The sequence below is a fragment of the Gekko japonicus genome, unplaced genomic scaffold, assembly GCF_001447785.1.
Source record: "Gekko japonicus isolate JY-2015 unplaced genomic scaffold, Gekko_japonicus_V1.1 scaffold1086, whole genome shotgun sequence".
Lineage (NCBI taxonomy): Eukaryota > Metazoa > Chordata > Lepidosauria > Squamata > Gekkonidae > Gekko > Gekko japonicus.
In genome coordinates, this window is record NW_015165270.1 from 214,100 (window position 1) to 240,675 (window position 26,576).

General features: G+C 42.7%; 1 protein-coding gene across 1 annotated transcript in view; it reads right to left on the bottom strand.

The window, feature by feature from the left end:
- SPATA5 (spermatogenesis associated 5) overlaps window positions 1–26,576 on the bottom strand; it is a 226,150-nt gene that overhangs the window by 24,708 nt on the left and 174,866 nt on the right. The window contains 1 exon segment of the mRNA XM_015410217.1: window positions 16,514–16,678. Within this exon segment, the coding sequence (XP_015265703.1) occupies window positions 16,514–16,678 (165 nt within the window).

Consider the following 26,576-nt stretch of genomic DNA (forward strand, 5'->3'; position numbering starts at 1 on the left):
GGGGGGGGGGGGGAGAGGAGGAAAACTTAAACATTATATACAGACAGACAGATATAGTAAATATAGGGGGGAGGGGGAAAGGGTGCCTGAGCCAGTACAACCAATCGTTGCTGCCCTCAGCCAAAAGCCTGTCAGAACATCTCTGCCTTACAGGCCCTGCAGAATTGCACCGGATCCCGTAGGGCCCTGGTGTCTTTCAGCAGAGAGTTCCACCAGGTTGGGGCCAGGACTGAAAAAGCCCTGGGCCTGACCGAGGACAGCTGGACATTCCTGGGGCCAGGGATCACCAGCAAGTTCATCAGCCAAGCAAGAGGCTCTCCCAGGGACATAGCAGAGAAGGCAGTCCCGCAGGTACATATCACAGGTCTCAATGGAAGAGATTAAGCATATATTTAACTCGTCTATTCGGGTCAACAAGATTGAGAAGTGTCCAAATTTGGCTGGATCACACATCAAGTATATTTATTAGGCAAAATTAGTCACAATATAATAAAGTAATGCACTGGCTGAAGATACAGACAGCTAGCAATGTTCCCTCTAAGCTGTGGAGTCTTGTGAGCAAAAATTCTACTTTGTGAGCTACTGGCATTAATGTTGTGAGCGAGCAATTTGGCTGCTGCATACATTAGTCTGCTCTGGAGCCATCCTTCCTGAGCTAAGACAAAAATGTGTGAGCCAGAGGCTAAAAAACTGTGAGCTAGCTCACACTAACTCAGTTTAGAGGGAACACTGGTTAGGAGCTAACAATGAAATGCCTTGACCTGGATAGCTCAGGCTAATCCAATCTAATCTAGATCTCAGAAATTACGCAGGATTGGCTCCCGTTAGTGCTTGGATGGGAGACCACCAAGCAATACCAGGGTTGCTACAGTGAGGCAGGCAATGGCAAACCACCTCTGAACATCTCTTGCCATGAAAACCCTACAGCGTCCTCATAAATTGGCTGAGAATTGATGGCAACTCCACCCCCCAACCACAATGTAATGGCATAAGAAATTCAATGTTGGTTTAGAAACATGTATAAACCAAATTTCCTTTGGATTATGATACTAGCACCATGAGCCTGAAGATTTGTGTAAGATGCTGCCTGTATTGTCAACACACCACATTTGTGATGCTGTGCCTGTGCTCCCAATAAATAAGCCCCATTTTAAGAGATAACCTAATACCTAAACCCTAACAATTGGGTTAAATCCCATTATTTCATTAGATATTATTTCTAAATGTGCTTAGGACTGGATGTCAGAATTCTCTTCTAGAGACTTCCTGCTCCTGTAGTTTCCTGTTGCTCTTTCTTCCTCCTTCAGCAGTTAGATTAGGCAGTTAAGGTTCTCTCTCTTCTATGTTCTGTAACAGTTTTTTCTTCTTTAATAAACCTACTTTTTTTTTTCTAAACAGTCAGTGCTCCACTTCCTATGCATATTTAAACTCTGCCAACAGGAATCCTGTTGATAATCCTTTCAAAACAGCACACCAGATTCCAATTATCAAACAGGTAAGCAATACCGGGTGTTATCAGGAAAGCAACGGAATGTAATGCAGGAAATGTCATAACGCCCTGATACTAATCAGTAGTTCTCACACACCTTGAAAGTGATAGATTGCAAACACAGCACATTTCATAAGCCCTGAACGCAAAGCCAATAGTCTTCCCACACATTGAGCAATGTGTGGACTTTCTTGCCACCTTTCCTTAAATAGGACACGCTTGAAGTGGAAGCACTGAGCACCTTCTGGGTATATTAAAATACATGAAGTAAAATTGTAAGTAGCTTGGTGATTCTGATAGCATGCTCAAAACACAGTTTAAGTGGTGGCAAAATTTGTATTCAAACATCATCACCTGTCTGCCTGTGATGGGCATAAATGCAGCTTCTTGTCATATTCAAGCACTCCCACCTCCTCTTGTGTTCAGGGCAACCCTGAAGCTTTCCTGGTTCAAATAACCTTTAACCAAGGTCCTGTGGCTTCCCCCACCTTTTCGCCACTCCATATGATTCCTGTCATTCTGGATGCTCCTAGAGGAGGCAGGTTGGCGGGCCGGCCATGGGACCCAAGGGAGCCTTTGCACTTTGGTGAGGAAAGGAGCTGCCCCTCCCACCTTTCCAACAGCAGCCAGCAGGACCTGTAGATGCTCCAGGCTGGATTGGAATCATTACATGGAAGTTGTCTTTTTAAAATTATTTTTGTGACATCAGCAGTGCCCCCTCCATGCTCCCCCAAAAATTCTCCAGCTAGGGTCTGAAACTAAGAATTCAGATTTTTGCAGATTACTAAATCATCTGCAGTCTTATGTCTGAAGCTGTTCACATTTAACACTTTATATTTAATCTGATTTGGTCTTTATCAAAGTAAATAAGATTGACCTAGTTAAACCCAGGTTCTTTACCTTAATGTGATTGTAGGATTGGCAGTTTCTGCCATAAGATCCGTGATAAAACTACTTTAGTCAGCAGAATATTAAAGAGACAACTATTTGTGTATGTGTATGGCCACCTGCTTCACTTCTTTATTTTCTTTGAGTTGAGAACTAGTATATATCAACCTCATGTTCTACACTGTACAGCAGAACAGGAGGAGGAAGAAGAACAGTGACAAAATGGATGAATGACTGTTATCAAACTCAGAATGCAAGCTTGTCTGTTATCACAGCTAATATTAGCATGTGTATATTTATTTCTGCTGCCAAATGTTTATCAGGGTTGTTCTGACATGCAGGGAACAACCTGTTCTACACAGATACTAACTGGGTAGGAAATGGCTCCAGTTTATCTTTGTGACACTCATAAGGTAGCTTTGTTCACCAGAAACCACTATGTGAATGATGATCTTTTCAAAATGCCTAGGCTTCTGATAAATGTTATGTTCCATCTTCAGTCAGAGATGAGCAGGAGAATGTGGTGGTAAGGCTCTGAATGCCTCAGGTTATCAAAATATTTGAAGCATGACGCATGCACACCTGTTCTGTTTTGACATATGTCTCTCTCTTGGAGCTGAAGTCTCAGGCATATTATTGGAAAAGCCAAGGTAAAGATATATGTTTTGTTGCAAATTAATTGTGGACTGTCAGTCAATAGCCTAAACTAGAAACCTAGGTGCCTAAAACCATGTAATAGTGACAAAATCACGATAGCTGAGTTTTTGTAAGCTCTGTAAGGCTCAGCTATTTAGAAGGGCCTTTTAAGACATCCTTGATTTCTATTTTAGTTACTGCTGTTTGTTGTATATAATATATAGTATCTATTTTATGGATATGCTTTAACTTGTCGCTATAAGAGAGTCATGAAAGTTGTACCATATAACACTGCATACAGTTTGCTGAAACTAGGATCCTACTATGTAGTTTGTGCATCATTTAATGTGTCATATTAATACCTATGCTTTGCTTCAGTTCTGTTTTGAGACTTTTGGTTGGTTGTACAACCGTAATTTCTATTGCACTGTTCATTGAGGGAGCAATTCTAAGTACCCAGAAGTGAGTCCAATTTTATTCAGTGGGGCTTACTTGTCAGAAACTGTTCTCAGGATTGCAGCCTGAATGTCCCATCTTGTAGACTGTACTGACTCAATCCTTCTTGAGTCCAAGTGAAAAAGGTGGGCTATAGATAACATAAATAAATTAATAAAATGTGGGACTTGTATCCTAAATAATACTGTGTTCAGTAGCTTTATTCATCTGTGTTATGCACTTATATATTTATCTTGCATCCTTTATTTCATTGGCTTACCTCCACCAGCAATTATGTCACCTGCCATAGCAGCAAGTATGATCAATGGTGGCAATGTGGCACAAATGCTACAATACCGTCTCTCCCTCATGTTAGGAAAGGGAGTCCATATAAGTCTAGATCTTATCGAAAATCTAAAATGAGATTTTATAAACACATAGCATGCTTTGTACTGTGAGAGATTTAACTGTTATGGGCAAGCATTGTCCCCCATTCCCATTGGGGGACAGCAAGTGAGAGATAGATAGATAGATAGATAGATAGATAGATAGATAGATAGATAGATAGATAGATAGATAGATAGATAGATAGATAGATAATGCCCTTGATCATTCTGGTGCTTTCTCCCACCATCCATTCCCCCTTCCTGCCTGTACCAAGTATTTTAGGACATAGTTCTTGAGACAGCATCTCACAGAGAGATGCATCCATCTCTCTACATCCAAACAACAAATCCTAGTTTAACTGAGAAGCATACTCTATTCTGGACCTAGGCTGAGTCAGCTAAGTGAAAGACATTCTATCCCCATTATCTTTTCTATATGTGCAAAATACAGCACCAGGCGTTTCTTCTGATCCAATTTCCAAAGCAAATTAAATGAAGCCATATGAATCATCTGTGGTACGGTCCATTGCTCCATACGCACATTGCAATTTTTGGGGAAATGTTTTTACAGAACTTCTATGTGTAGCTGCAGCTGTTGTACTACTGCTTGTGCAAGCCACACTAATCATATTTTCCTTTCCTCTCACTCACGACTAGATCCAGTCCTATATGTCACAGACACAGGGAAACAAGTTTCCATAAATATCCACAAGCATGATCTACACCAGTGTAGTGTAGTGGTTAGAGTGTAAGACTAGGATCTCAGAGGTCCAAGTCTGAATCCCTGCTCTAACCATGGAAGCTCACTGGTCACCTTGGGCCAGTCACAGACACAGCCTAACCCCCTCACAGGGTTGTTGTGAGCATAAATGGAGGATAAGAGAACTATGTAAGCTGCTTTGGATCCCCAGTGGAGGTGGGCCATAAATGAAGTAAAGGAAGAAAGGAAGGGAACAAGTTTCCATAAATATCCTCAAATGTGATCTACAATGTAGCCTCAACCCCCCCCCCCATGGTAATAGAGCTGTAGCCTGAGCTTGCTAGACTCCTGGATCACCGGGTCCCAGTAATGTGTACTGTGCGCTCGCTCGCTCTCTGCCTGCCTGCTTGGGCCCTGAACCCATCTGAAATTCTAGTTTTTAGTTACCTTTATTATTTGTAAACTAGGCATCTAATGAGGATGTCCTTGAGGAACTTTTTATTAGCAGCAGAGTGTGCGTGGCAGAAATATGAAAGGCAAAGAACACAATATACCACCCTTCTAGCATCTGCTCTGTCTTCCTTATAGGTGCACTACTGAAGAAATTACTCTTTAGGCATTGAACAGCCTGGGTCTACTTCTTTCCTACAGTCTGTTTATGATCCCCCAAGATTAACCAAAAGCAATTGTAGCATACAATTACGGAATTTCAGACTGACTGAAGTTCAAACCTGAGCAGCTTTTAGATATAATATTTTTGGCTATATGAGCTTTTAGTCACAGGCATTAAATCTAATGTTGGACACTTTTTAATGCCCCCATGGTCAAGTATATACTCTGCAAAGCTTGCTGTCCTAATAGCATAACAGAATTCTACAGCTAGGAGGTACTAGAGGGTTGCCAACCTCCAGGAGATGCTGGAGAACTTCCCAAGTTACAATTGATTTCTAGAAGACACAGATTAATATCCCCTGGATAAAACGGCTACTTTGAAGGGTGGACTCTGTGGCATTATGCCCTTCTAAGGTCCCTGCCCTCCCCAGACTCCACCTCCAGCTCTCCAGGAATTTCTGAACCCAGAGCTAGCAACCCTAAGGTACTCTGATTAGTTGGGTCATCTAGAGTAGTCCAGGGGTCCCCAGCATAGTGCCTGTGGGTGCCATGGCACCCACTGACACCTTCTCTGGTACCCACCAAGTGTTTTTCAAAAGTGGGCAGGGACAGGCAGGGCTTTTGCCTAGCAAGACTTCTAATTGGCTACTGGAGATTTCACTAGCTGTGAAGATTTTTTTAAATGTTGCTTTGCCAGCAGTTGCCACCACAGCACAAGGATCTTTACTGTGTGACTGAACTTAAGCTGCACCAGTCATTTTGTGGTTGGCTCCACCTCTTGTGGCAGCCATTTTGTTGCTGCGCCCACCACAGTGTCAGAATTGCAAAAGTGCCTGCAGCCTCAAAAAAGTTGGGGACCCCTGGCCTAGTCTAACCCCAAAGTAAAAAATAGAGATCATCTAACTGAAGCAGCCCTGACATACATACAAAAGTTGTTTTGAAAAATCTTCAAGGAATGAGGTGCCATGATCTTCTGCTTGCCGCCAATGTAGGGTTGCCAGGTCCTACCTCTGTTCTGGCAGGTGGCTCCCAGGTCCTTGTCGGGATCTTCTGCCCGGAAATGACATCATCATGTTGCTTCCATCGGGGGGGGGGGTGATGCCCTACTTTTGGGGCAAAACTCTAGTTTTTTGCCCTCAAAACCATAGAGTTTGTCCAAAAACTGGAGTATGACCCCCAATGTTGGCAATGCAATCACTTCACTACCAGCTGAGGTCATCATATTACTGACGCAGAAGGGGGCTGGCCGTGGGCAAATTGGAGCTTCCAAAATTGGGGGGGACAGCCCTCTTGACCGAGGGAATGGCAACCCTATACCAATGCCAAATTATTTTGCTAATGTTTAACTCAGATTTACCTTGTTTCTCAATAAACTGGACAATGGAGGCTAGCTTTTTGCTAACACACCTTTAAAAATATTATAAGTATAAACATATCCCTCTTAATACCTCCCCGTTTCTTTCCAGATCCTTTATCATCCTTGTAGTTTTCTTCTGAGTGATTTCCAGCTTAACATGTTTTTGAGGAAAATTGGGAGGTGCCTTCATTTCAATAGACCTAGCTGGATTTTATTTGCTTATTTATTTAACTTTTCATTCCATTTGGATCAGATGTTCTGTTTTAGAGCCAATTTATACAGCAAACATCCTCCACATTGAAAACAAAGGTGGGCTATGACAAAGTCACTTCTAACCAGTACGTTAATCATCTTTTAAAATTTATAGTCACTTCTAACCAGTACGTTAATCATCTTTTAAAATTTATTTTGATTGAAAATTTTTTATTGCATTTTGATTAAAGTGTTAGCAAATCCAGCACAATAAGACGTAGACAATCCAAGCAGACAGTTTCAAAGTAACCATTTTAAAACGCTGCTGATTATATTTATGAGGTCAAACTATGAAGAAAAGCTGAAGTCCTATAGACACTATTTTTGAACAAGCTGCATATTCATTTTTACGGGGGTGGGGGAAATCATCATTTGGCAAGCATTATATCCCAACTCTGTGGTCCTTTCTAAAGATTGCTACGTTGACATTTGGCAGAACACATGAGATTCTCAGAAACGGATGACTGAACTGCTGATTTTCTCAGCTGCAAGGACTAATAGATTTGGAACCTGCACAACAGAAACAATGTTTCCATGGATGACTCTGGATGCCAAACATCCTATGCTACTTTCACAAACACCAGTAGATGCATAGTGAAGTGCAAACAGAAAGCTATCTGATTAGAAATGCACTGCCTTTCTCAGCAAGAATTCAAAACTAATTCAACATGCAACCATAGCTGAGCCGGTAGCCCTCAGTTCTTGGGCTCCACATTTTAACTTCTATATTTGTTATTGAGTTTCATGGAAGCTGACAGCAATTTCAAATACCTGGCAAAGTATCAAAAATATAGGTAGGGCAGCACAATGTGTTCCTGACTAGAGTTGTTAGCTTGATGTAAACATCCTATCTAAATTAGCCTTCAGGTAGTTATAATTTAAATGCATCCATTGCCAACAAAAGTAAAAATGCACAGCTCAGTAGTACCTTGATGTCAGTATCCATGTAAAATATATAAGTTTTCAAGGAAGTGGTACAAGGAAATTTTGATGTCCCTAAGCTACAAAAAGAAAGGTGAAACAATGGAGCCTTCAGTTCATTGACCTTGAATTAAGCTGGTCACAGACACTTTCGCCAGCCTTCGATTCATACCATAAAAGGAAAATATGAAAAAGTAAGAGAAAACCCTTTTCACATTTTTCATTTCTTGAAATAATCTAGAAAGAAAACCAGCAGAGCACAACATGCTTCATTTTTGTTTAAAACCTACAAACATGTGTTGCTGTTACTTGTATGTAAATCTTCCTATATAAACACCAACAAAACAGCAACCCAAAAAGAAAGAAGAAATAGTGAGGATGAAGAGAAAGAAAAAAGAAGGAAAAAGATGAGAGAAGGATGAACAAAGATGTTTTATTCTATTTTATTTTTTCTTTCTTTCATCACATGTGTTTTAATACTTTACTGTGCTCTTTATTTCATTAATTCCAAAGGGAAATATTTCCAGCTCCAGCTCCAGCTCCCCCTCCTTCTAACATATTTGGAGGAAGTTCCCAGAGGCTGGATCTCCAACTCAAGGGACCCTCCCCACAAAATTTCAGCCAGACCAGAGAAAATTTAAAGTACAGATGGTTGGGAATATGTCTAATCCAGAAGGTGGAAATCAATAGGTATGGGATGTACTCCCCTTTAAAACACAGGTTCACAGCTTGGATTTGGGGGTACTCACAGACACCCAGGTGGTAGCCAAGAGTACCTTTTACCAGCCTGAACTGGTGTGCCAATAAAATGTAATTCCTTGGAGACTTCCTGATTGAAAAGGCTAAATGTAGTGATTCACACCCTATGACATCTATATTGATGGTGGAAAATGCCTTCAAGTTCCAGTCAATTTATGGTGAACTGTTGGGGTTTTCAAGGCAAGAGGGAATCAAAGGTAGACTGCCTCTTTGGCAATCTTTCATCCAAATACTAAACAGGGCTGACCCTGGTTAGCTTGCAATATCTGACGACAGCAGGCTAGCCTGGGCCATCCAGGTCAGGGATGAAATCTAAACTATGTTACAGTAAGTTCTATCTATCTAGTACTACTCATATAGCGATAGCCTTGAGCAGAAAATTGTTACAGTAAGTTGCAAATACGTGAGACTTGCTGTGAAAAACGTTCAAAAGCTACAACTGATTCTAACTGCAGTGGTCAGATTACTAATTGGAGTGGGTGACAGGGAACATATAATGCTTGGTATGGAACATCTTCACTAGTTGATGGTTGGTTTTCGGGTTCAGTTTATCTTTAAAGTCCAAACCAGTCTTGGTTGAGGAGACCTCAAGAGCTGTGTTCTCCCATAGGACCCATTTTTAAAAATCTTCCTCAAGGGCCTTTGTGCATGTTCCCGTTTTCTGATGCAGGGGGGTTGTTCACGGGATCACCAGCATCAAAATTACCCCCCCCCCAGGAAGTTCAATGCTGTCCCTTTGCTGTTGGTATTCCAACACTACACAAAGGACTTTTTTGCTCAAGGGAGCTTGTGGTTGGCAAAAAGCAAAGTTGTTGATGGTAGTTTGCTGCTCATGTGGGTGAATTTGGCCCTGTTATTCATTTATTTGTGTGTGTGTTTTGTTATATATTTTCCTTGCTTTTATTTTCGGGTCAGAGCCATCCCCAGCTCTGTGCAAATGGATTTCCAGTCTCTGGCTGAAGACCTCCTGAATCAGAAACTAGCGGGAGGTTGTTGGACCCACTGTCCAGCTACTCTTACCATTGAGAAATTTCTCCTAATTTTAATTGAAATTTTGTTTCCAAGGAAAGCAAACCTGGGCTCCACCCTCCAATCTTTCTTTGCAGGGCTTGTTTTCCACATGTACTGCAAGAATTAAATCAGAGGTATTTTATTTTATATTATCATTGACCACTTTGGATAATTCTTTAGTTCAAGCCACAGATATATTAATAAAGGGGGGAAATTATAACTGCCACTGTTCTCATTTGCTAGAAGAATGTAAATGGTGTTTTTTTTTGTTAAATATTTTAGTTTTATCTTTGGACATGCAAGCAGTCGAGACTTGCATTTTTAATGAAAGCTCAAAAGGTGAGTTACACAGCTAACAGTTCAAATGGCTACCAGACAGCATGCCTGAAATCCAGCTATAACCTGGGCAGCTGGACCATATGGCAACTCCACATTGCTTCCCTGCCCTGCCAACATTCTTACTGTTCCCTCTTAATAAATGAGTGTGAGTGAGCCTAATAGTCTGTACAACCAATATTTTTCAGAATTGAGGGAGATATTGATTTAATGGGTTGAGGCTATGTGCGTTTAGCTCTCTGCAGGCACTGAAGTGCACTATTTGTTTAGAAAATATGCACCAGTTCCCTCATACTCTGAGGCAGGTCACAAGGTAAAAACAATACAACAACACAGTCATAACAACAAGAGTACTTAAAATTATCAGTATTAAAACCAGCTATAAAACAAGCAAAGATCTCTGTAGGGATTGTAGAACAATATTCAAACTAGAACTAGACCATAAAAATGACTAAAACAAATGGATAATCCTTCAGTTAAAAGCCTCAGTAAAGATAAATGTTTTGGCCCAACTCCTAAAAAACAGTAAACTGGTATATGGAAGGCTGAAGGGAAAAGGCATCCCAAAGATGAGAAGCCACCACTGAAAAGGCCCCATCTCTGGTTGCTACCTGCCTCATGTCACAGGCTGGGAGGGACACAGACAACCAGTCTGGTAGTTTGAACTACTTAGCTTAGAGAATACAGAGCCTAAGAAGGTACACAACTGCTCTTTTAAAATATGTTTCAGAGGAGATTAGTAAATGAAAATAGGCATTTAGGATTAGAAACAGTTGTATGAGGATTAAAATGGGTAAAATGGCAACTAATTAATTCAGTAGGGAAAAAGGAAAGCTTTGGACAGAAAGCACTAAGCTTTTCTTTATTTGTACAACAAACATTCTGATTATGATAATTTTTGTGAATAGCCTACTTTGCTATGTAAAACTGCATCCTAAGAGCATGGAAAACCCTCAAAACTGACCACTGTAATCTGCTACAAAAAATCTTAAAACTAACAAGTGAATTAACTCCCCCCCAGTAAACAAAACAATATCAGCTCTCCAAAGAGAGTCACTACTTCCTTCCAGAATGAAATTCCCAAATGCTTATAAACAGCAACATGTTTTTCCATTACCAGAAACCACTGCCAAATAAAGGACAATAAAGAAGGATGGCCAGAAGGATGACCAGGAGAAGAAATGGGGGGGGGGGAGCACAGCTGGATGATAAATTGCTACTTTTGGTCTTTCTTTTGTAGGCTGTGCTAAGTGACACCATTCCCCACAGTGCTGGCGACACACTTCCTTCTCTTACCTTCTACACTGAAGAGTTTTTGACAACTTTATGTGAACAGATGGAGGGGGGAAGATGATGAAGGGGATATAAAATTAGTGAGCAGCAAGTGAAGACTTGTGAAAATTCCCTGATGTATTTTATTTTCTTTGCAATACCTTATTTATACTCATTCAACATTCCTTCAGACATGCATGCACACACCCTGTTGCCATCAGGTTCTGGTGTGGGCAAGTGAATCCCCATTTGATGTCCTGTCAGCAGATCCCAGATCTTAATGGAGAAATCCAGGGCACTGACTGGAATATGAATTTGCCGCCCTAATAATGGCTCCTCCCCCAATTGCGAATTACTTACCTTTCCCCACAGAATTCAACTGAATGCTCATGTTGCTCCCAGGACCTGGGAGAAGGGACAAATGTTTTTCCCTTCACTAAAACAGGCCTTTCTTTCAGGTTTCTAACATCTGCCTTCCTCATCAGTGCCCATATAATTAAGGAGACACAAACAGGTCTGTTTTCCCCTTACATTTGTAAAGTGAGGGATAAATAGAGACAGAATCAACTCCAATGGAACTGCAGTCATTTTTGACCTGCAGAATGGCTGAATGGTGTGTGTGTGTGAGGGGGGGGGGTTGGAGTAACCAATTAACAAAAGGGTCACCAATAGCTAGCATACACACATATAACACAAAAAGGAAAGTGAGCCCCAAAAGCCTAATTCAGTTCACTATATATTGTATGTGTGCCCAGAGTACAATCTGTTCACTGGACTAGACCTTGCTTTTGTGCTATAGTATTTCCAATTATTCAGGCTATTTTATAGTCATTGAAGGCAGGAAAAGGTTTTATATTAAGAATACCTTTAGCTAGTAATACTGCTGAACATTGAGACAGTAGCAATATTACACAGTAGAAGAAGAGAGAAGAGATTGGATTTATACCCCGCCCTTCACTTGGAGTCTCAGACCCTGTGAGGTAGGTGGGGCTGAGAGAACTCTTTCCAGAACTGTCTTTGAGAGAACAGCTCTGATAGAACTATGGCTTGCCCAAGGTCATCCAGCAGCTGCATGTGGAGGCATAGGGACTCAAACCCGGTCCATAATTGGTTTTCTAAAAAGCAAGTCCCATTGATCTCAACAGGCAAAGTGTTTTCAGCATCATCCACCTGAGTTTTGCTCACAGAGCTACAGGATGATTTCACAACTGAACATAAGAAGAGTCTTGCTGGATCAGACCAGTGGTCCATCTAGTTCAGCATCCTGTCACACACAGTGGCCAACCAACTCCTCTGGGGGGCCAACAACAGGCCACAGAAACTGAGACCTTTCCCTGATGTTGCCACCTGGCACTGGGATTCAGATGTACAGGTTCCCCTCGGTCACGACGGATAGCGGCCACTGATAGACTTATCCTCCATGAATCTATTTAATCCCTTTTTAAAGCTGTCTGTTCCTATGGTCATCACTACATAATTTGGCAGTGAATTCCACATTTTAATCACTCTTTGTGTAAAGTAGTATTTCCTTTTGTCTGTCCTGAATCTACTGCCCATCAGCTTCATTGGATGCCCTCAAGTTCTAGTATTTTGGGAGAGGGAGAAAAATTTATCCTTGTCAACTCTCTCCACCCCATGCATAATTTTATAAACCTTTTTCATCCCCCCCCCCCCCGGGTTGTCTCTTTTCTAACTGAAAAGTTCAGCCTTTCCTCATATGGCTGATCCCCTGGGGAGGGGATCATTCGCACTTCTATCCAGGCACTGATGACACTTTCCTCTGCTGCGGTTCTCATTTCTTCTGCCACTAGTACTTTTGCATGAATAAGGCTCCTTGAAAAAACACTGATCTTGCACACGCAGAACACAAACTGAGCACCATAGTGGAGGAATGCCTTGGCAGTGGCCAGAGAGAAGCATGAGGGCAACCATGTCATAGGATTCTTTCCTAGGATGGATTGCTAACAAGAATCTTACTTGATGATCCTTCTTTCTGTACAACAAAAGTTGCAGTTGTGTCTGATTTTAAGTGAAGATGCTTAAGATGCACACGTGTGGAAGTTTGTCCTCCTCCTGTTTCACATGCTCTGCCCCTTCTGAGGTACTGCCAGCAGGAAAGCTGCAATGTATATCAAGTCCTCTAGGTATAAATGATAGTTTTATGGTTTCTTCTCACACTTAATTTTTCTTGGTAAGCATGGTTATACGATATACCATATAACACGATGCCAGCCTCGGCTCTTGCACCATAAACTGCCTAACATAAAGTTCAGAGACTCTCACGGCCTAATTTCCCATAAAATATGCACCTCAAAGAGATATCCAGTAATATGCAGGAAAGAAGGATGTCTCATTTTTATTACTCTCCCCAGATCCAGAGTCAGACTATTTCACACGTTACTTAACCTGCTCATCAGAGGCCTTACATTTATTTTTGCCATCTGGATTTAAAGATGAAAATGCTTCTGAACTAGAGGGAACAGATGGCAAGGATGGGTAATGTGCCCCCCTGGTTTTCAGGAATGTTTACAATAATAATTTCCTTGTGCAGAAATCTCATAATCTGACCCCAACCTTTCCATCCAAGTTTAAAAGGATCCAGACCTAAACAGATTAATTTTCCTTATATTTGAGGAAAAGATATAAATCACCCAAATCAGCTTTTAAATAAAAAGCACCCTTAGAAATCAGGGCTCAAGCCTAGATACAAGGGCTTCTGAAGGCCCCTTCCCCATCAACTAGAGTGTTAGGAGGCCGTTCAGTGACTCCTGATGTACTAAGGGCCAAAACACACAGTACATGTGACATAGGTTGGGTCATGGGTAACCGACCTTACTTGTAGTCACATGTATGATCAGGGGGAACTCACCTTCAAAGTATTCCAATGCTCCTTTTAGCTCAGGAGCACTGCAAAGGCACAGGAGGGGCTTCCAGCTTCCCTCCTACAGCCATTTCCACTGATGAAAACAACACAAGAGGAAAGCCTCAAGCCCAGGGGTGGCCAAACTTGCTTAATATAAGAGCCACATAGAATAAACGTCAGATGTTTAAGAGCCACAAGACATGAACACATATCACACACACGTTTTTACTGAAAAATATGCAAATTTGCTTTTTATTAACTTTAAATGGGACTGCCAAAAATAAAAACAAAAGGGGTAAAAGCAGATATTGATAATGATATTTATTAATGCAATTATTTTTGTTTGTGAATGATATTTATTTATCTAAGAGAGGGAGACAGAGAGAGGTGGAAAGAAACAGAGAAAGAGAACTCAAGAAAGCAAATAGATGGAGGGAGGGAGGGGGAAGGAAGAGAGAGAGAGATCGAAAGGAAGGAAGGAAAGAAGTGAGAAAAAGAAAGAAAGGTGGAAAGAAAGCAAATAGATGGGGAGGGAGGGAAGAAGGGGAAAGAGATAAAATGAGAGAGAAAACAAAGAAAGCAAATAGATGGGGAGGGGGAGGGAAGAAAAGAGAAAGAAGGTGAGAGAAAGAAACAAAGAAAGCAAATAGATGGGGAGGGAGGGGAAGAAGGAAGGAAAGAGAAAGAAAGGGAGAAAGAGAAAGAGAGAAAGAAACAAAGAAAGCAAATAGATGAGGGACGGAGGGAGGGAGAGGTGGAAAGAAACAACTGCAACTTTACATGTGTCCTCCAAGCCCCCCCCCACCGCCCCCATGCTGGTTGGCTTGGCTTGGAGAAGGGGGGCTTTGAGAATGCATTTAAAATGAAACTTGCTTCCTTTCTCTGCTCACACCTAACCTCAAGCCTACCCAAGGAAGGGAACACTGGCAGGGGAAGGGAAGACCGATTGGGCCCTTCATTTTTCAGCTATCCTATCAGGAGCCACACAATATGTGTGAAAGAGCCACATGTGGCTCCCGAGCCGCAATTTGGCCACCCATGCTCAAGCCTCACAGCACACGGGAGCCAAATCAAGCAATGGAATGATTTGAAGTTTCTCCTGACCAAATGTGTGACAACAAGTCCAGCTGGGCACCCAGAACCCAACTCGTGTCACACCTATTGTGTACTTTGGCCCTAAGTATACAGCTGAAGTCAAAACTGGGAAGCCCAAGCATATACTCAGAACATTATACTTAGACATTCACATGGACCTTTGGATCCCAATCCTAAAACATTTATTTAAAACATTTTTATTTAAAACAGCCAGAGAGAGCCAAACAGACATTTATTTAAAACAGCCAGAGAGAAGCCCCACAACTGGTTGCAGTAGTGAACCAGGAGGTCAGCAGCCGCAGGGATGCCAGGCTTGCAAAGGTGGAGGTTGTTGGCAAAGGTGATGGTGAGGGAGTACCTCTCCAAGACCCCTAAAACTGCCAACGTTGATTCCATGGAGTACTGGTCATGCAAGACTGTCATCTGGCCCAATCTCTCTTGCATGGCCATGAGCCCTGAGTCCACCTAACACCCAAACCCCAGCAGGGGAGAGGAGCTCACAACCAGAAGCATATTAAATGTGGGTCCTCAAAACTCGGTATGAGCAGAGAGACGGGGTTGGCTCAGAGCCATGAGTCCACCTAACACCCAAACCCCAGCAGCAGAAAATAATTCACAATCAGGAGGGAATAAATATGCTCTGCTGGTTGGCTTTTAACAAGTTCCCTGCCTCTCTGTGTAACTGCAAACAGCCAACAGACAAAAGGGTGTGGAGCTCAGCTGATTGTATATATAGCTTTCTGATCCCATAGAGCAGAATGGGAACTCTGTTATTTGCAGCCAGCAGTGTCTCTTAAGCTTTGGAGGGCTCCTATTGGTGTTTCCAAGGCTGGAGAATTCCACCCCCCATTGCCTTGGAGTTTGTAAACAATTAAATTGAATGGAGACAGTCTGTCTGGAAATGTATTCATTCACAAACCACCACGAACAGCACTGTTTGTAGAATGATTGTGCCTGGCACCCTTCCACAAACATTGCTTTGTGAAGTACGAACCAACCAAAATGTGTGACTAACTTTACTTCGTGAGCCGGTTCATGCCCATCCCTACTGATCACTGACATTCTACTTTACATGTGGTGTGGCTTTGACTTCAATGATCTGCTGTAGAAGTTGTGGGATTGTAGCAAACAAGCCCACCTCAGAAGGAGACTAACATGCACACATGATTTTCATATACCTCATGTTAACAAACTAAACACATATTCATTTATGTTATACTAATTATTTATATTGACTATATTTTAAAAACTCTCGGCAAATAAAATGTACATTGGTGAAAAATGGCCTAATCTAGACCTTTGCATGGAATGCTAGTGATTTAGAGGCGCTTCGCAAAACTGTAATTACCCCCCTGCAACATGAAATAGCAACGTCCATCTTACAATTTCTGTATTCTGCCACCTCCTTCTGTTGCACATCTACACCAGGCCTAATTGATCAAGTATATAATCATAACATCGGGGGTAGAATTCCACATTTTTCTTCCAAGAATATATTTACCTCTGCTCCTGAGTATTTTTCTGTTTGTTGGACAAGTTCATCTAAGTCGATCTCATCTGAGATGGGCATTTTGCAGAACTGAAGTTTAAAGATTTCTCTACGAGTGGCAGCATCAGGCAGAGGCACATATATGATTCTGTCAATTCGACCAGGTCGCATCAAAGCCTGTGTCAAAGAAGTCATCAAAAGAGACTCATTAATTGTAACAGAAGGCGCTTCTCAAGATATTCAATGGTACATGGTGTAAAGGGGCAGACTGGGAGGCAAAGCGGCCCTGGAAAAGCCCGCCAGTGTGTCCCCAGTACCCCCGCAATTAAAAGGGGGGGGGAGAAGGACCAGGCTTGCTGTGGAGGCGACTGCCTCCTGGTGGCAGTTCTCACTCACCTGTCTTGTGCAGGGCAGTGGCTGCTGGTTCCCACAAGGTGGGGCATAAAAGCAGTGCCTCCTGCCTAGTTTGCACAGGCTCCCCTACTCACCATCAGCCCACTGGGATTCTCCCCCGTGCCCTTAGTGACCAATCTGCTCCTGCAGCAGATCCCATACCAATAGGATAAGTACAGGGCTTTAGTTGGATACAAGGGCACAACTTGTTAGAACCACTATCATAGGAATAAGCCAAACAATATAGTGTTCACTAATTAAAAAGTGAAGGCTGCAACTCCTTATGCTCCTTCAGGCATCCATATGAAGCCCATGGAACTTCCCCCTTCCCTGTGGCAATTGCACAAAATGAAAGAACCAGTTGCCAAAAGCTCTCCTTACTCACATTGATATAACAAAATGAAATATGAACTTTAAATTTACTTATAACTATTGTCATCTTGTTAACAAAAAACTGCTTGCATGCAAATTCTGAATTTTAAATACATTTTCATCTGGATGCATTTAAGGCACAGTACGTAAGCTAGATTGTTTTTTATGTTAGAGTTCTCCCTTGGGCAGTGTAGTTGGAGTTCCAGTTGACTAGAGATATTGCACGGCTGTCCTGGGCTCGCAGCCAATAAGATTTTTCCCAGCCTGATCATGTCAGTGAAAGTCACACTGAAAAATAGTAGGAAGAAGCTTTCCTTCCTGCACAGCATTGATCAAGTTAACACCCTTCCTAGAGTTTCTTTTAAAAGACCATTGTGAGCTCTCTGGTGTGGAAAAATCCATCTTGCATGCTAAGAGATGTCCTGTTATTTTTAAAACAAAAGCCTGAATATTTTCAGCTAAGGAAACTGCACAGCAAGTACAGTGTAGCCACCCATAGGATCACTGGAGTGTTTCCTTGAAGTTTCAACAAGCATGGAGACAGAACTGCCAGTTCATTGTTCAGTCAAGTCACATTTCTATCAGGATGCTGCTTTGGAATTAATTTGGCTGCTGTTCAATATCCCCTTTAGGAACATCAACAAGCATGCATACTCCCCACCCCCAACCCCAGCAGCAGTTCCTTGTGCTTTGTCACAAGCTTGTTCTGAAAAGCCTTTGGGTTTTCAAGGGCAGCTTGTCAAGCAACTATGCCACTTCTGCACTTGTAGCCCCACTCTGCAAACAGAGCCCACAATGTGGCCCTTGAGATCTGGATCTCTGCATCTTTATGATACAATGTTAGGTGTTAACACTGTTTTCCTGATAATGGCTGCCAACAACTGTTTGCATTACTCGCAGAAAGCTCATAATAAACAAGTTATGGAACTCTGCCTACATTGAGGCAATAAGAAAAGACTTGTTGAATTAGAATAATAACAGGGTCAGCCAACACTTTCTACTGTTTTCTTCTCCTAGAAGGTGCCCCTCACTTTATTCCTGCAAGATTTGTGAAGGTAAATCTGATGTGGGGCATTTCTTTTGTTCTTGTTTTAATGTTTTGCACATATTAATATGGGCTTGTGAAATATATTTAACTTTTCTGCATTTGAAACTGATTGTACAGAATTATTTCAATCACCATTAAGCCCACCCCACCTCAAACAGAGAAGAAGCACTGACCCTGCTACTTGGTCTGCCAACCACAATGAAAGATAGGCGAATGATGGTGGCAAGTTCCTGTTCTAGCCTTCTGTCCATAATTAGGGCCATGCCATAGGTAGAGTAAGGTCAAGTCTGCTTTTCCGGATCTGAAATCGTCCTCCTGTTGTATAAATCACCTTGGCTTCCAAGCTCTAAGGAGGAGGTGAGAAATCTTCTCATTCCCTAAGGGAGAATGATCTGCATTCTTCTGCCTCTCCCACTTCCTAATGCCTTCTCTCCACAGTTGTCTGAGAAGTGGGGAGAGAAGAGAAACTGCTTCCTCCCATGGTGAACTAGATCAGCCATAGTTTCCCCCCATATTATAACACTGCCCCCAGTTGTGGAGGTTTTCTGTTTCCACAGCCATGAATATCACACATTTACTTCTATTGAAGAAAACAAAGACACATACTCTCAAGGATGGCTTCAGCCAATCTCTTGCCCTCAGTGGACCCTGATTAAACAGGCTTTGCCTCCCCCCCCATCTTGTCCTAGATATTCATTTAAAACATTTGTATCCTGCTTTACTCCTCATCTACAAAGATTTAAAGGCGTCCCACAGAAATCTATTGGAACTGTATAACTGAGCCAGCCCATGTTTTCATGGGCCCAGCTCTTTCATCTCCCCACCCTGCCTCAGGTCCAATTTTTCAGCCATTCTAGAATGTAACAGGATATGGGGAAAGAATGACCAAGAGAGAACACTGGGGACTGATTATTACAGAAAGCGAGATAGACAGATACAGAGATAAAATTATTTTAAAGAATCAGGCTGTACAACATTTCTGTCATGTCAGCCTTGCTCAAGACCTGAAGCATTGTGCAAGCTGACAAGAAAAGACTTGATGTGTTTGACAGCAGGTGTTCAGGAAGAATCTGCAATATCAAGTGGCAGCACTTTGTAAGGCACAGTCAACAAGGCAGAAACATTTTACATGGTTATTACCCAAAAGTATGAATAAAAGGGAAAAGAAACAGATGGCTTGATCCTCCAAGCAAGATCTGACAACTCAAAAGGAAAGGATATTCATCTGAAATGAGTGTATAGGCACAAATGAAATTGGACCAACATGAACAAATTAATACTAAGCTTTCCTTAGTAAACAGCTAGCAAGAGACTTTGCCTGATTAATGCAAACTCTTCTTGCGTGTTGTGGGAAAAAATGGTGCTGTACCTACATTGAGGGTCGAAGGCTCTGTTCCTATACTTGCCACTGGGGCAAGAAGGTGCAAACTTGCTACTCAGCTGGTCTGGCAGTCAGTCTGCTCCCGACGTCAAAGCTGCAGTCGGGCAACTCCAGCTGGGGAAGCCTTGGCAAAAGCTCCTTTAAGTGGCTATGTCTGCTGGGGGCAGGGTTCTTTTTGTAGAAAAAGCCCAGCAGGAACTCATTAGCCTAATAAGCCACACCCAACTGCAGAAACTCATTAGCTTATTAGGCCACACCCCTGACAGCACAGCTCATTAGCACATTAGGCCACCCCCCCATGTTACCAGAAGTGTGGTCATCCAGCCACATCCACCTTTTGCTTCTTATTCTGTTTACCTTGTTTGTTGTCAAAACCCAGGGCCTTTTTTTGGAGCAGGAACTCCTTTGCATGTTAGGCCACACACCCCTAATGTAGCCAATCCTAATGAGTTTCTGCTGTTGGGTGTGGCCTGTTATGCTAATTAGTTCCTGCTGGGCGGGGCCAACTCGGGAGCCAGCCGGAACTCCGTTCCTGTGCGTTCCTGCCCAAAAGTAGCCCTGGCTGGGAGGGTGCTCCGAGGGTTCCCCACCCTTCTACAGGAATTGCCAGGGGCTTCCCAAGCCCACATAGATTTCTTACCTCCTTTAAAATGAAGTCTAGTCTCAAGGCCAAGCTCTCTTCAGAAAGCTGTGGAGAAGCTTGGTGAGGGACAGTGAGGACCCAGAGTGAGTTTAACCACCCTTCCTTGTGCTGAGACTGCTAGGAACTCCTACAATGGATTCTGGAGGGCACGTAGGTGGAATCCAAGTCAGTAGGCCCAGACACAGCCAATTTCACAGGTATTCTGGAGGGCATGCCAATAGTGCCGATACATATAAGTTTTTCTTTCACATACCCCTCCCCCAGGACACCTTTACATTCAACACAGCAATCACATTTCCTGTGTTACGCTGATTTCTTTCTCATTCAATCAGTAAAAAATGAATCACCTATATGTGCCCTTAAACATTCATCTACTTGGACACTGAAACTTCTAAGGGTACAAAGCTATTAACAGTCTAGAATATACAGTGCTGCTTGCCATGGCATTTCACACATGAGGACATCTTCTGATTTAAGCAACTTTAAAAAAAAAGGTATGCATGATTTAAGCAACTTCTGAGAAACAGAGCTTGGGGGACAATTCTTTTTCCCAGATATTTATCAGTAAACCCTTGTGAGATTACAATATAAAGCTTTTTACCATCTTCCAGTGCCCTAAACAGTGTCTGAGAATTTTGGTGTTAAATACTCTTATTTTATTTATTTATTTATTAAATTTCTACCCTGCCCTCTCGCCGAAGCGGCTCAGGGCGGCGTACAAACCATTTAAAACCAACATACAGTTAAAACCAACAATTACACATACAAATACAGTACCATAAAATCCCAGCTAATACATCCTGTGATAAAGTGCTAGTGCGACACCACCGGCATAGTCAGTTCTTATTGAAACGCTTGGCGGAATAGCTCCGTTTTAACTGCTCTACGGAACTGCTGGAGGTCCCGTAGAGCTCTGATCTCCTGAGGGAGCTCGTTCCACAGCGTTGGCGCTGCCAGGGAGAACCCCCTGGTCCGAGTTACTGCTAACCTAGCGTCCCTAGGCCCGGGGGGGGGGGCAGATGGTTTTGCGTTCCTGATCGCAGTACCCTTGGGGGAACATATGGGGAAAGGCGGTCCCTCAGGTAGGCAGGCCCCAGACCATTAAGGGCTTTAAAGGTCAAAACCAGCACCTTGAAGCGAATCCGGAACGCTATTGGAAGCCAGTGCAAGGACTTCAGCACAGGCTGGATGTGCTGTTGATGGGAAGGCCCATCAACAGCCTGGCCACTGGGTTCTGCACCAGCTGCAGCTTCTGGAGTTGCCCCAAGGGCAGCCCCATGTAGAGAGCATTGCAGTAATCTAGCCTCGAGGTGACCATAGCGTGGATCACTGATGCCAGATCATTGCGTTCGAGGAAGGGGACCAACTGCCTAATCAGCCGAAGATGGTAAAAGGCTGCCTTGGCAGTGGCTGCTACCTGGGCCTCCATTGTCAGGGAGGGATCCAGGAGCACTCCCAAACTCCTGACCCTTGGCGCTGGCACCAACGGCGCCCCACCGAAGGCTGAAAGTGGGGCCCCTAACCCCGGACTGCTCCGATTTAGGCACAGGACCTCCATCTTCGTCGGATTCAATTTCAGCCGACTCAACCTAAGCCATCTCGCCACGTCCTGCAACGCCCGGTCCAGATCTTCCGGGGTAGAGCCAGACTGACCACCCAACAACAGATAGAGCTGGGTGTCGTCTGCATACTGATGACACCCAAGCCCATGCCTCTGGGCAATCTGGGCAAGGGGGTACATATAGATGTTAAATAACATTGGGGAGAGCACTGCTCCTTGGGGCACTCTCTCACCACATAATGCATTTCATCACTTTGTATCACAATGCACCTTAATACTTTTAGACTAAATTTGCAACATGGCTTGCATAATTTTACTAGGTCATCTTTGTTTTATCTAACAGGAAAACAAGGTACTGGGTTGATACACATGAGATTGACAGAATGAATTAGTTATTTCTTCACTTGGCATTCCAACCTATATAAAATCTCCTATTCCTTTCCCTCTTTCTCCTTGATGACTCATTTTAGTAAGCCAAAATATTTTAGAGACTGGCAACCATCCATGTTCCATCACAACTTTAGCATTAATTAAGAGTGCCTTACTGTTTTCACAGTGTGACAAATTCAGACAGCACATAGCATTCTCAGGGGTGTGGGTTCACCAAAATCTGATCTCTTAGAGAATTTGTTTTAGCTGCTGGGTATAAGTGATACAACTTCAGTAAGTTTTGAATAGGCTTGAATCCTATATATATATTTTCCGATGATGAAAGATATTTTTGCTAGCAGAAGAGGAGAGAAAGTGATTTTCACCAACCTCTGCTAACACTGCAGCTATCCACTTTATCCCCAGTACTGTTACTGGGCATCACCTGATTTCTGGATGCAGGATTTCAGGGGAATAATGCAGGCTGGAGGAGAAGTTTGCCTTTGCTCTTTCAGACAGCACAGGGCTCAAGCTAACATATTTAACTGGGCATTTTATTATCCCTCTATTGTGTTGTGCTTTTAAAAACTTTTGTCACCTGCTGTAACCCTGAAGGATAGGCAAGACAGAATTTGAAATAAGGTCCTCCTCTTTCCACAGGCACCCACCACAAGAAGTAAAGCAAATATAGGAAATGAATTTATTTTAAAAAGTGTAAATGATATGTTATTGGGAAGGCAGCATTTAAAAAATTGGTGTTAATTTACGCTGGATTTCTTACTTCTGATCTTTAAGTAGATTAACTCTCCCTTTAAAATGAAAGCTCACTACTAGTAGAGGTACCATCCAGATGTTAAAGTTCAGAAATTGAGAAGAGGCTGTACTATGAAAAAGAAATGGTACCTCTACTAGTAGGTGCCACTGCTGACTGTGGGGAAATTGTGGAAGGAAACAAAAGGCACTAAGAGTATTGTGTAGTGGGTTGCCGCATGGAAGAACGACAGACGACAACGTAGTGCATAGCACGCTTTATTAGGTACACAACAAGACGGGGGAACAACGGCCCGGGGGCCAACTATATACATCCCTGGGGACACACCCCTGGTCACCATTGGTGGGTTTGAATCTCCCGCCACGGATCCCATTGGCTCCCCAGTGGAGGGACTAGGAGCCTAGTCCCTATTGTTGTTCCAGAGTCAAGCTCTGGCTGACCGCTGGCCCCCGGTGGCGGTCCGCATACACAACAAAGAGTTATAGTAAATCCTAGGGGTGCTTGACTTGATGACACTTTATACACACACATAGGGGCACTTGTGTTAGAGTGCTCCTTTCCACAAGCCTGTTTCTTTGTTGGCTATTAATTGCATTTACATCACAATTTTATTCCATCATGAGATTTAAAGCTGTGTTATGCAGTGGTGGAACAAGCCATCAAGTTTTCAAGGCAAAAGATAATCAGGGGTAGTTTGACATTGCCTGTCTCTGTGTACCAACACTAGACTTCCTTGGTGGTCTCCCATCCAAGTACTAACTAGGGCCAACCCTACTTAGCTTCTGAGATTGTGCTAGGCTTGGGCCATCCAGGTCAGGGTGTATACAAGATTCCTAAAATTTCTCCCATCCAGGCACCAATCAGACTACTTAACTTCAGCAAGAGTGCTGTATCATATTCCATTCTTCCAGGGCACTATGTGACATTAACTACCTCTTTAAAGGCGGTGATTTTCTAGCTTATTGTATTTACCTGTTTAAGTTCCACAGTGAGTATAAAATAAATAAATCTATGACTGCTGCGCTACAGTGGCTGGTTAGATGATCTGTCCCCAACTTCTAGTAAAATGATTTCCTTTAAAGTTAACATTAACGGATATGGGAGAGAGAAAAATCTTTCGACAGCTACTAAACAACACATCATTTTTAAAAAGGTAAGGTAAAGGTTTCCCTTGCTCGAAAGCCCAGTCGAGTCCGACTCTAGGGTTGCAGTGCTCATCTCCGTTTCAAAGCCGAAGAGCCAACGCTGTCCGAAGACGTTTCCGTGGTCATGTGGCCGGCATGACTAAACACCAAGGCGCACGGAATGCTGTTACCTTCCCACCGAAGTGGTACCTATTTATCTACTTGCAATTTCTTGCTTTCAAACTGCTAGGTTGGCAGGAGCTGGAACTAGAGAGGGGAGCTCACTCCGTCATGCGGCACACTCGGGTCTTGAACTGCTGAACTACCGACCTTCCACAGCCTGCAGCTCAGCGTCTTAACCACTTGAGCCACCGCAGCTCATTTACATAAGTACATTTACATCAGTACATTTACATAAACTCTTTTAGAAAAGAAGCACCAAAATCTCAGGAATGTTGGGGAGGGGGGAACCTTTTGAGTTGGGGGGTTTAAAAGAACCCCTTTAGAAAGATAACAATTATATGCAATGAAACCTGGAACCAGACTCTCTTAGCAATTAATCACCCAGGAGCCGTTGCAATCCTGCAGGCTGTTTCTGACAGATCCCGAGTGCTTTATAGAAATCACCAGGGATCAGATGTGCCTGGGCTGGCTTCCGACAGGGACGGCTCAGATAGATAGCTCCCAAATTTATTTGTTTATTTTTTTTAAAAAAGGATACCCAAACAGATTACAAATACACATGTGCAGGTCTGTGATTATGTATTAAATCCAATATGTAGAACACATTCTGGTCAAGCCTCCCCCCTCCCAACCTCTTTTTGCAAAAGAGAGCTCTCCATCACTTAACAGAGATACTTCCTGTTTTCAAGCAGTTGGGAAGGCATGACTTCCAACCCAAATACTTGGTTTGGCAAGCTCTTGCTGTGTTGATAGATGCTTTTATAACCACTTCATTCCACCTGAAGTTTCGGTACAAAAGCAGAGTGCGGAGTCCCCCCCCCCCTTCTTCCAAGGAAGGAAAAAAGGATAGAGGGAGGGGTGGGGGGCGGGGGAGAAGGAAAATATGGAAAAGGCAAGACGATAGAGGTTACCTTAGCTCAGTAAAGTGTGAATTTGTAATCTTACAATGATGTTGTTTGAGAGGGGAAAATAAAGTCCCTTATCAGTAAAGGAACGGACACTGGATTCTAGCCCAAATGCTAGAAGTCCCCAAAGATACAAGAGAAACAAGCATGTGACAAATAAAGCATAGTCAATGGCTCTGGATTAATAATACTTGGGCAGTTAAATGATCAGCATTCACCATGCATTTTCCATACACAAACAATCATCCTGAGTATTTGCATATATATGCTCTGAAGGCACCTGACTGCAGCCACTTTGCTAAAGCTAACCAGGACTCTGGGTAGCAGACTTCCTGGGAATCCTCTGTAGGCTTCCCTGAGTTCCACGAAAGAAAGGCAATATACCAATTACACAGTAAATAAATCCCTCCAATACTTCTAGCCTTTGTGTGCATCTTTTCCACTGCAGCAAAGCTTCTCTTGTGAATAACCCCTTCTCTAACCTGATCATGTATGAATCACTCCATTCCACTCAGTCTGAAAAGTCCATGGAGTTTGTGCCAGCAGTGCCGTTAGAGGATCAGAGATGAAATGTGGTTTTAAGATTTCCAGATATAAACATACAAGCGACTGATTTATGTAAAAAAAAAAATTATAGACAGCAGCCATTCTTGGCAGTCCACATGACACGTTTTACATGGCTTCCCCTTGCTCTACTGCTGTTTCCCCACAACAAAGGAAAGAGAAAAGTATGTGTCTTGCTCCTCTTTAGAGGGGAAATAAACACAGCTTCAGACAGTATTTAAGGAGAAAGAGCTGCAGTAAGGAATCCAGTTCTACGGTTAGGCCAGGCTGTAGAGGATAAAGGGGAACAGTATTATAAGGCAGGGCTACAAAAAATGCACACAATTCCAAAAGAGGACCTCAGGGCTCTTGGAAAAAAGTCACCTCAGTGAAAGGTCTTTGTCCTGTGTACTGCTCCAAAGAACCCTGAACTCTAAAATCCCAGCAAGAGAATGCCTAGTTCTATAATTCACACATTCTGTTTACCCACCATATAGCGTGTGGTTGGGGACAATGACAACTACCTGCACAAAGAAGAGAGATACACTGTGTGAACAAGCCCTGAGACTTTTTCAAATATGTTCTTCAGATTTCTAAATTCTCTGCAAAGAGTAATTCTACTTCACATGTCCATTATCCCACCTTTTCCATAAAAGTTCAAAAAGTTCAAGCTAGAACTAATAATTAGCGATACCATTCAAATTACAAAACAAACTATATAGCTACAGGGAGTATAAATAGCATAAAATAGATGAGTGAAATTTTACTGCAGCAGTTGAAA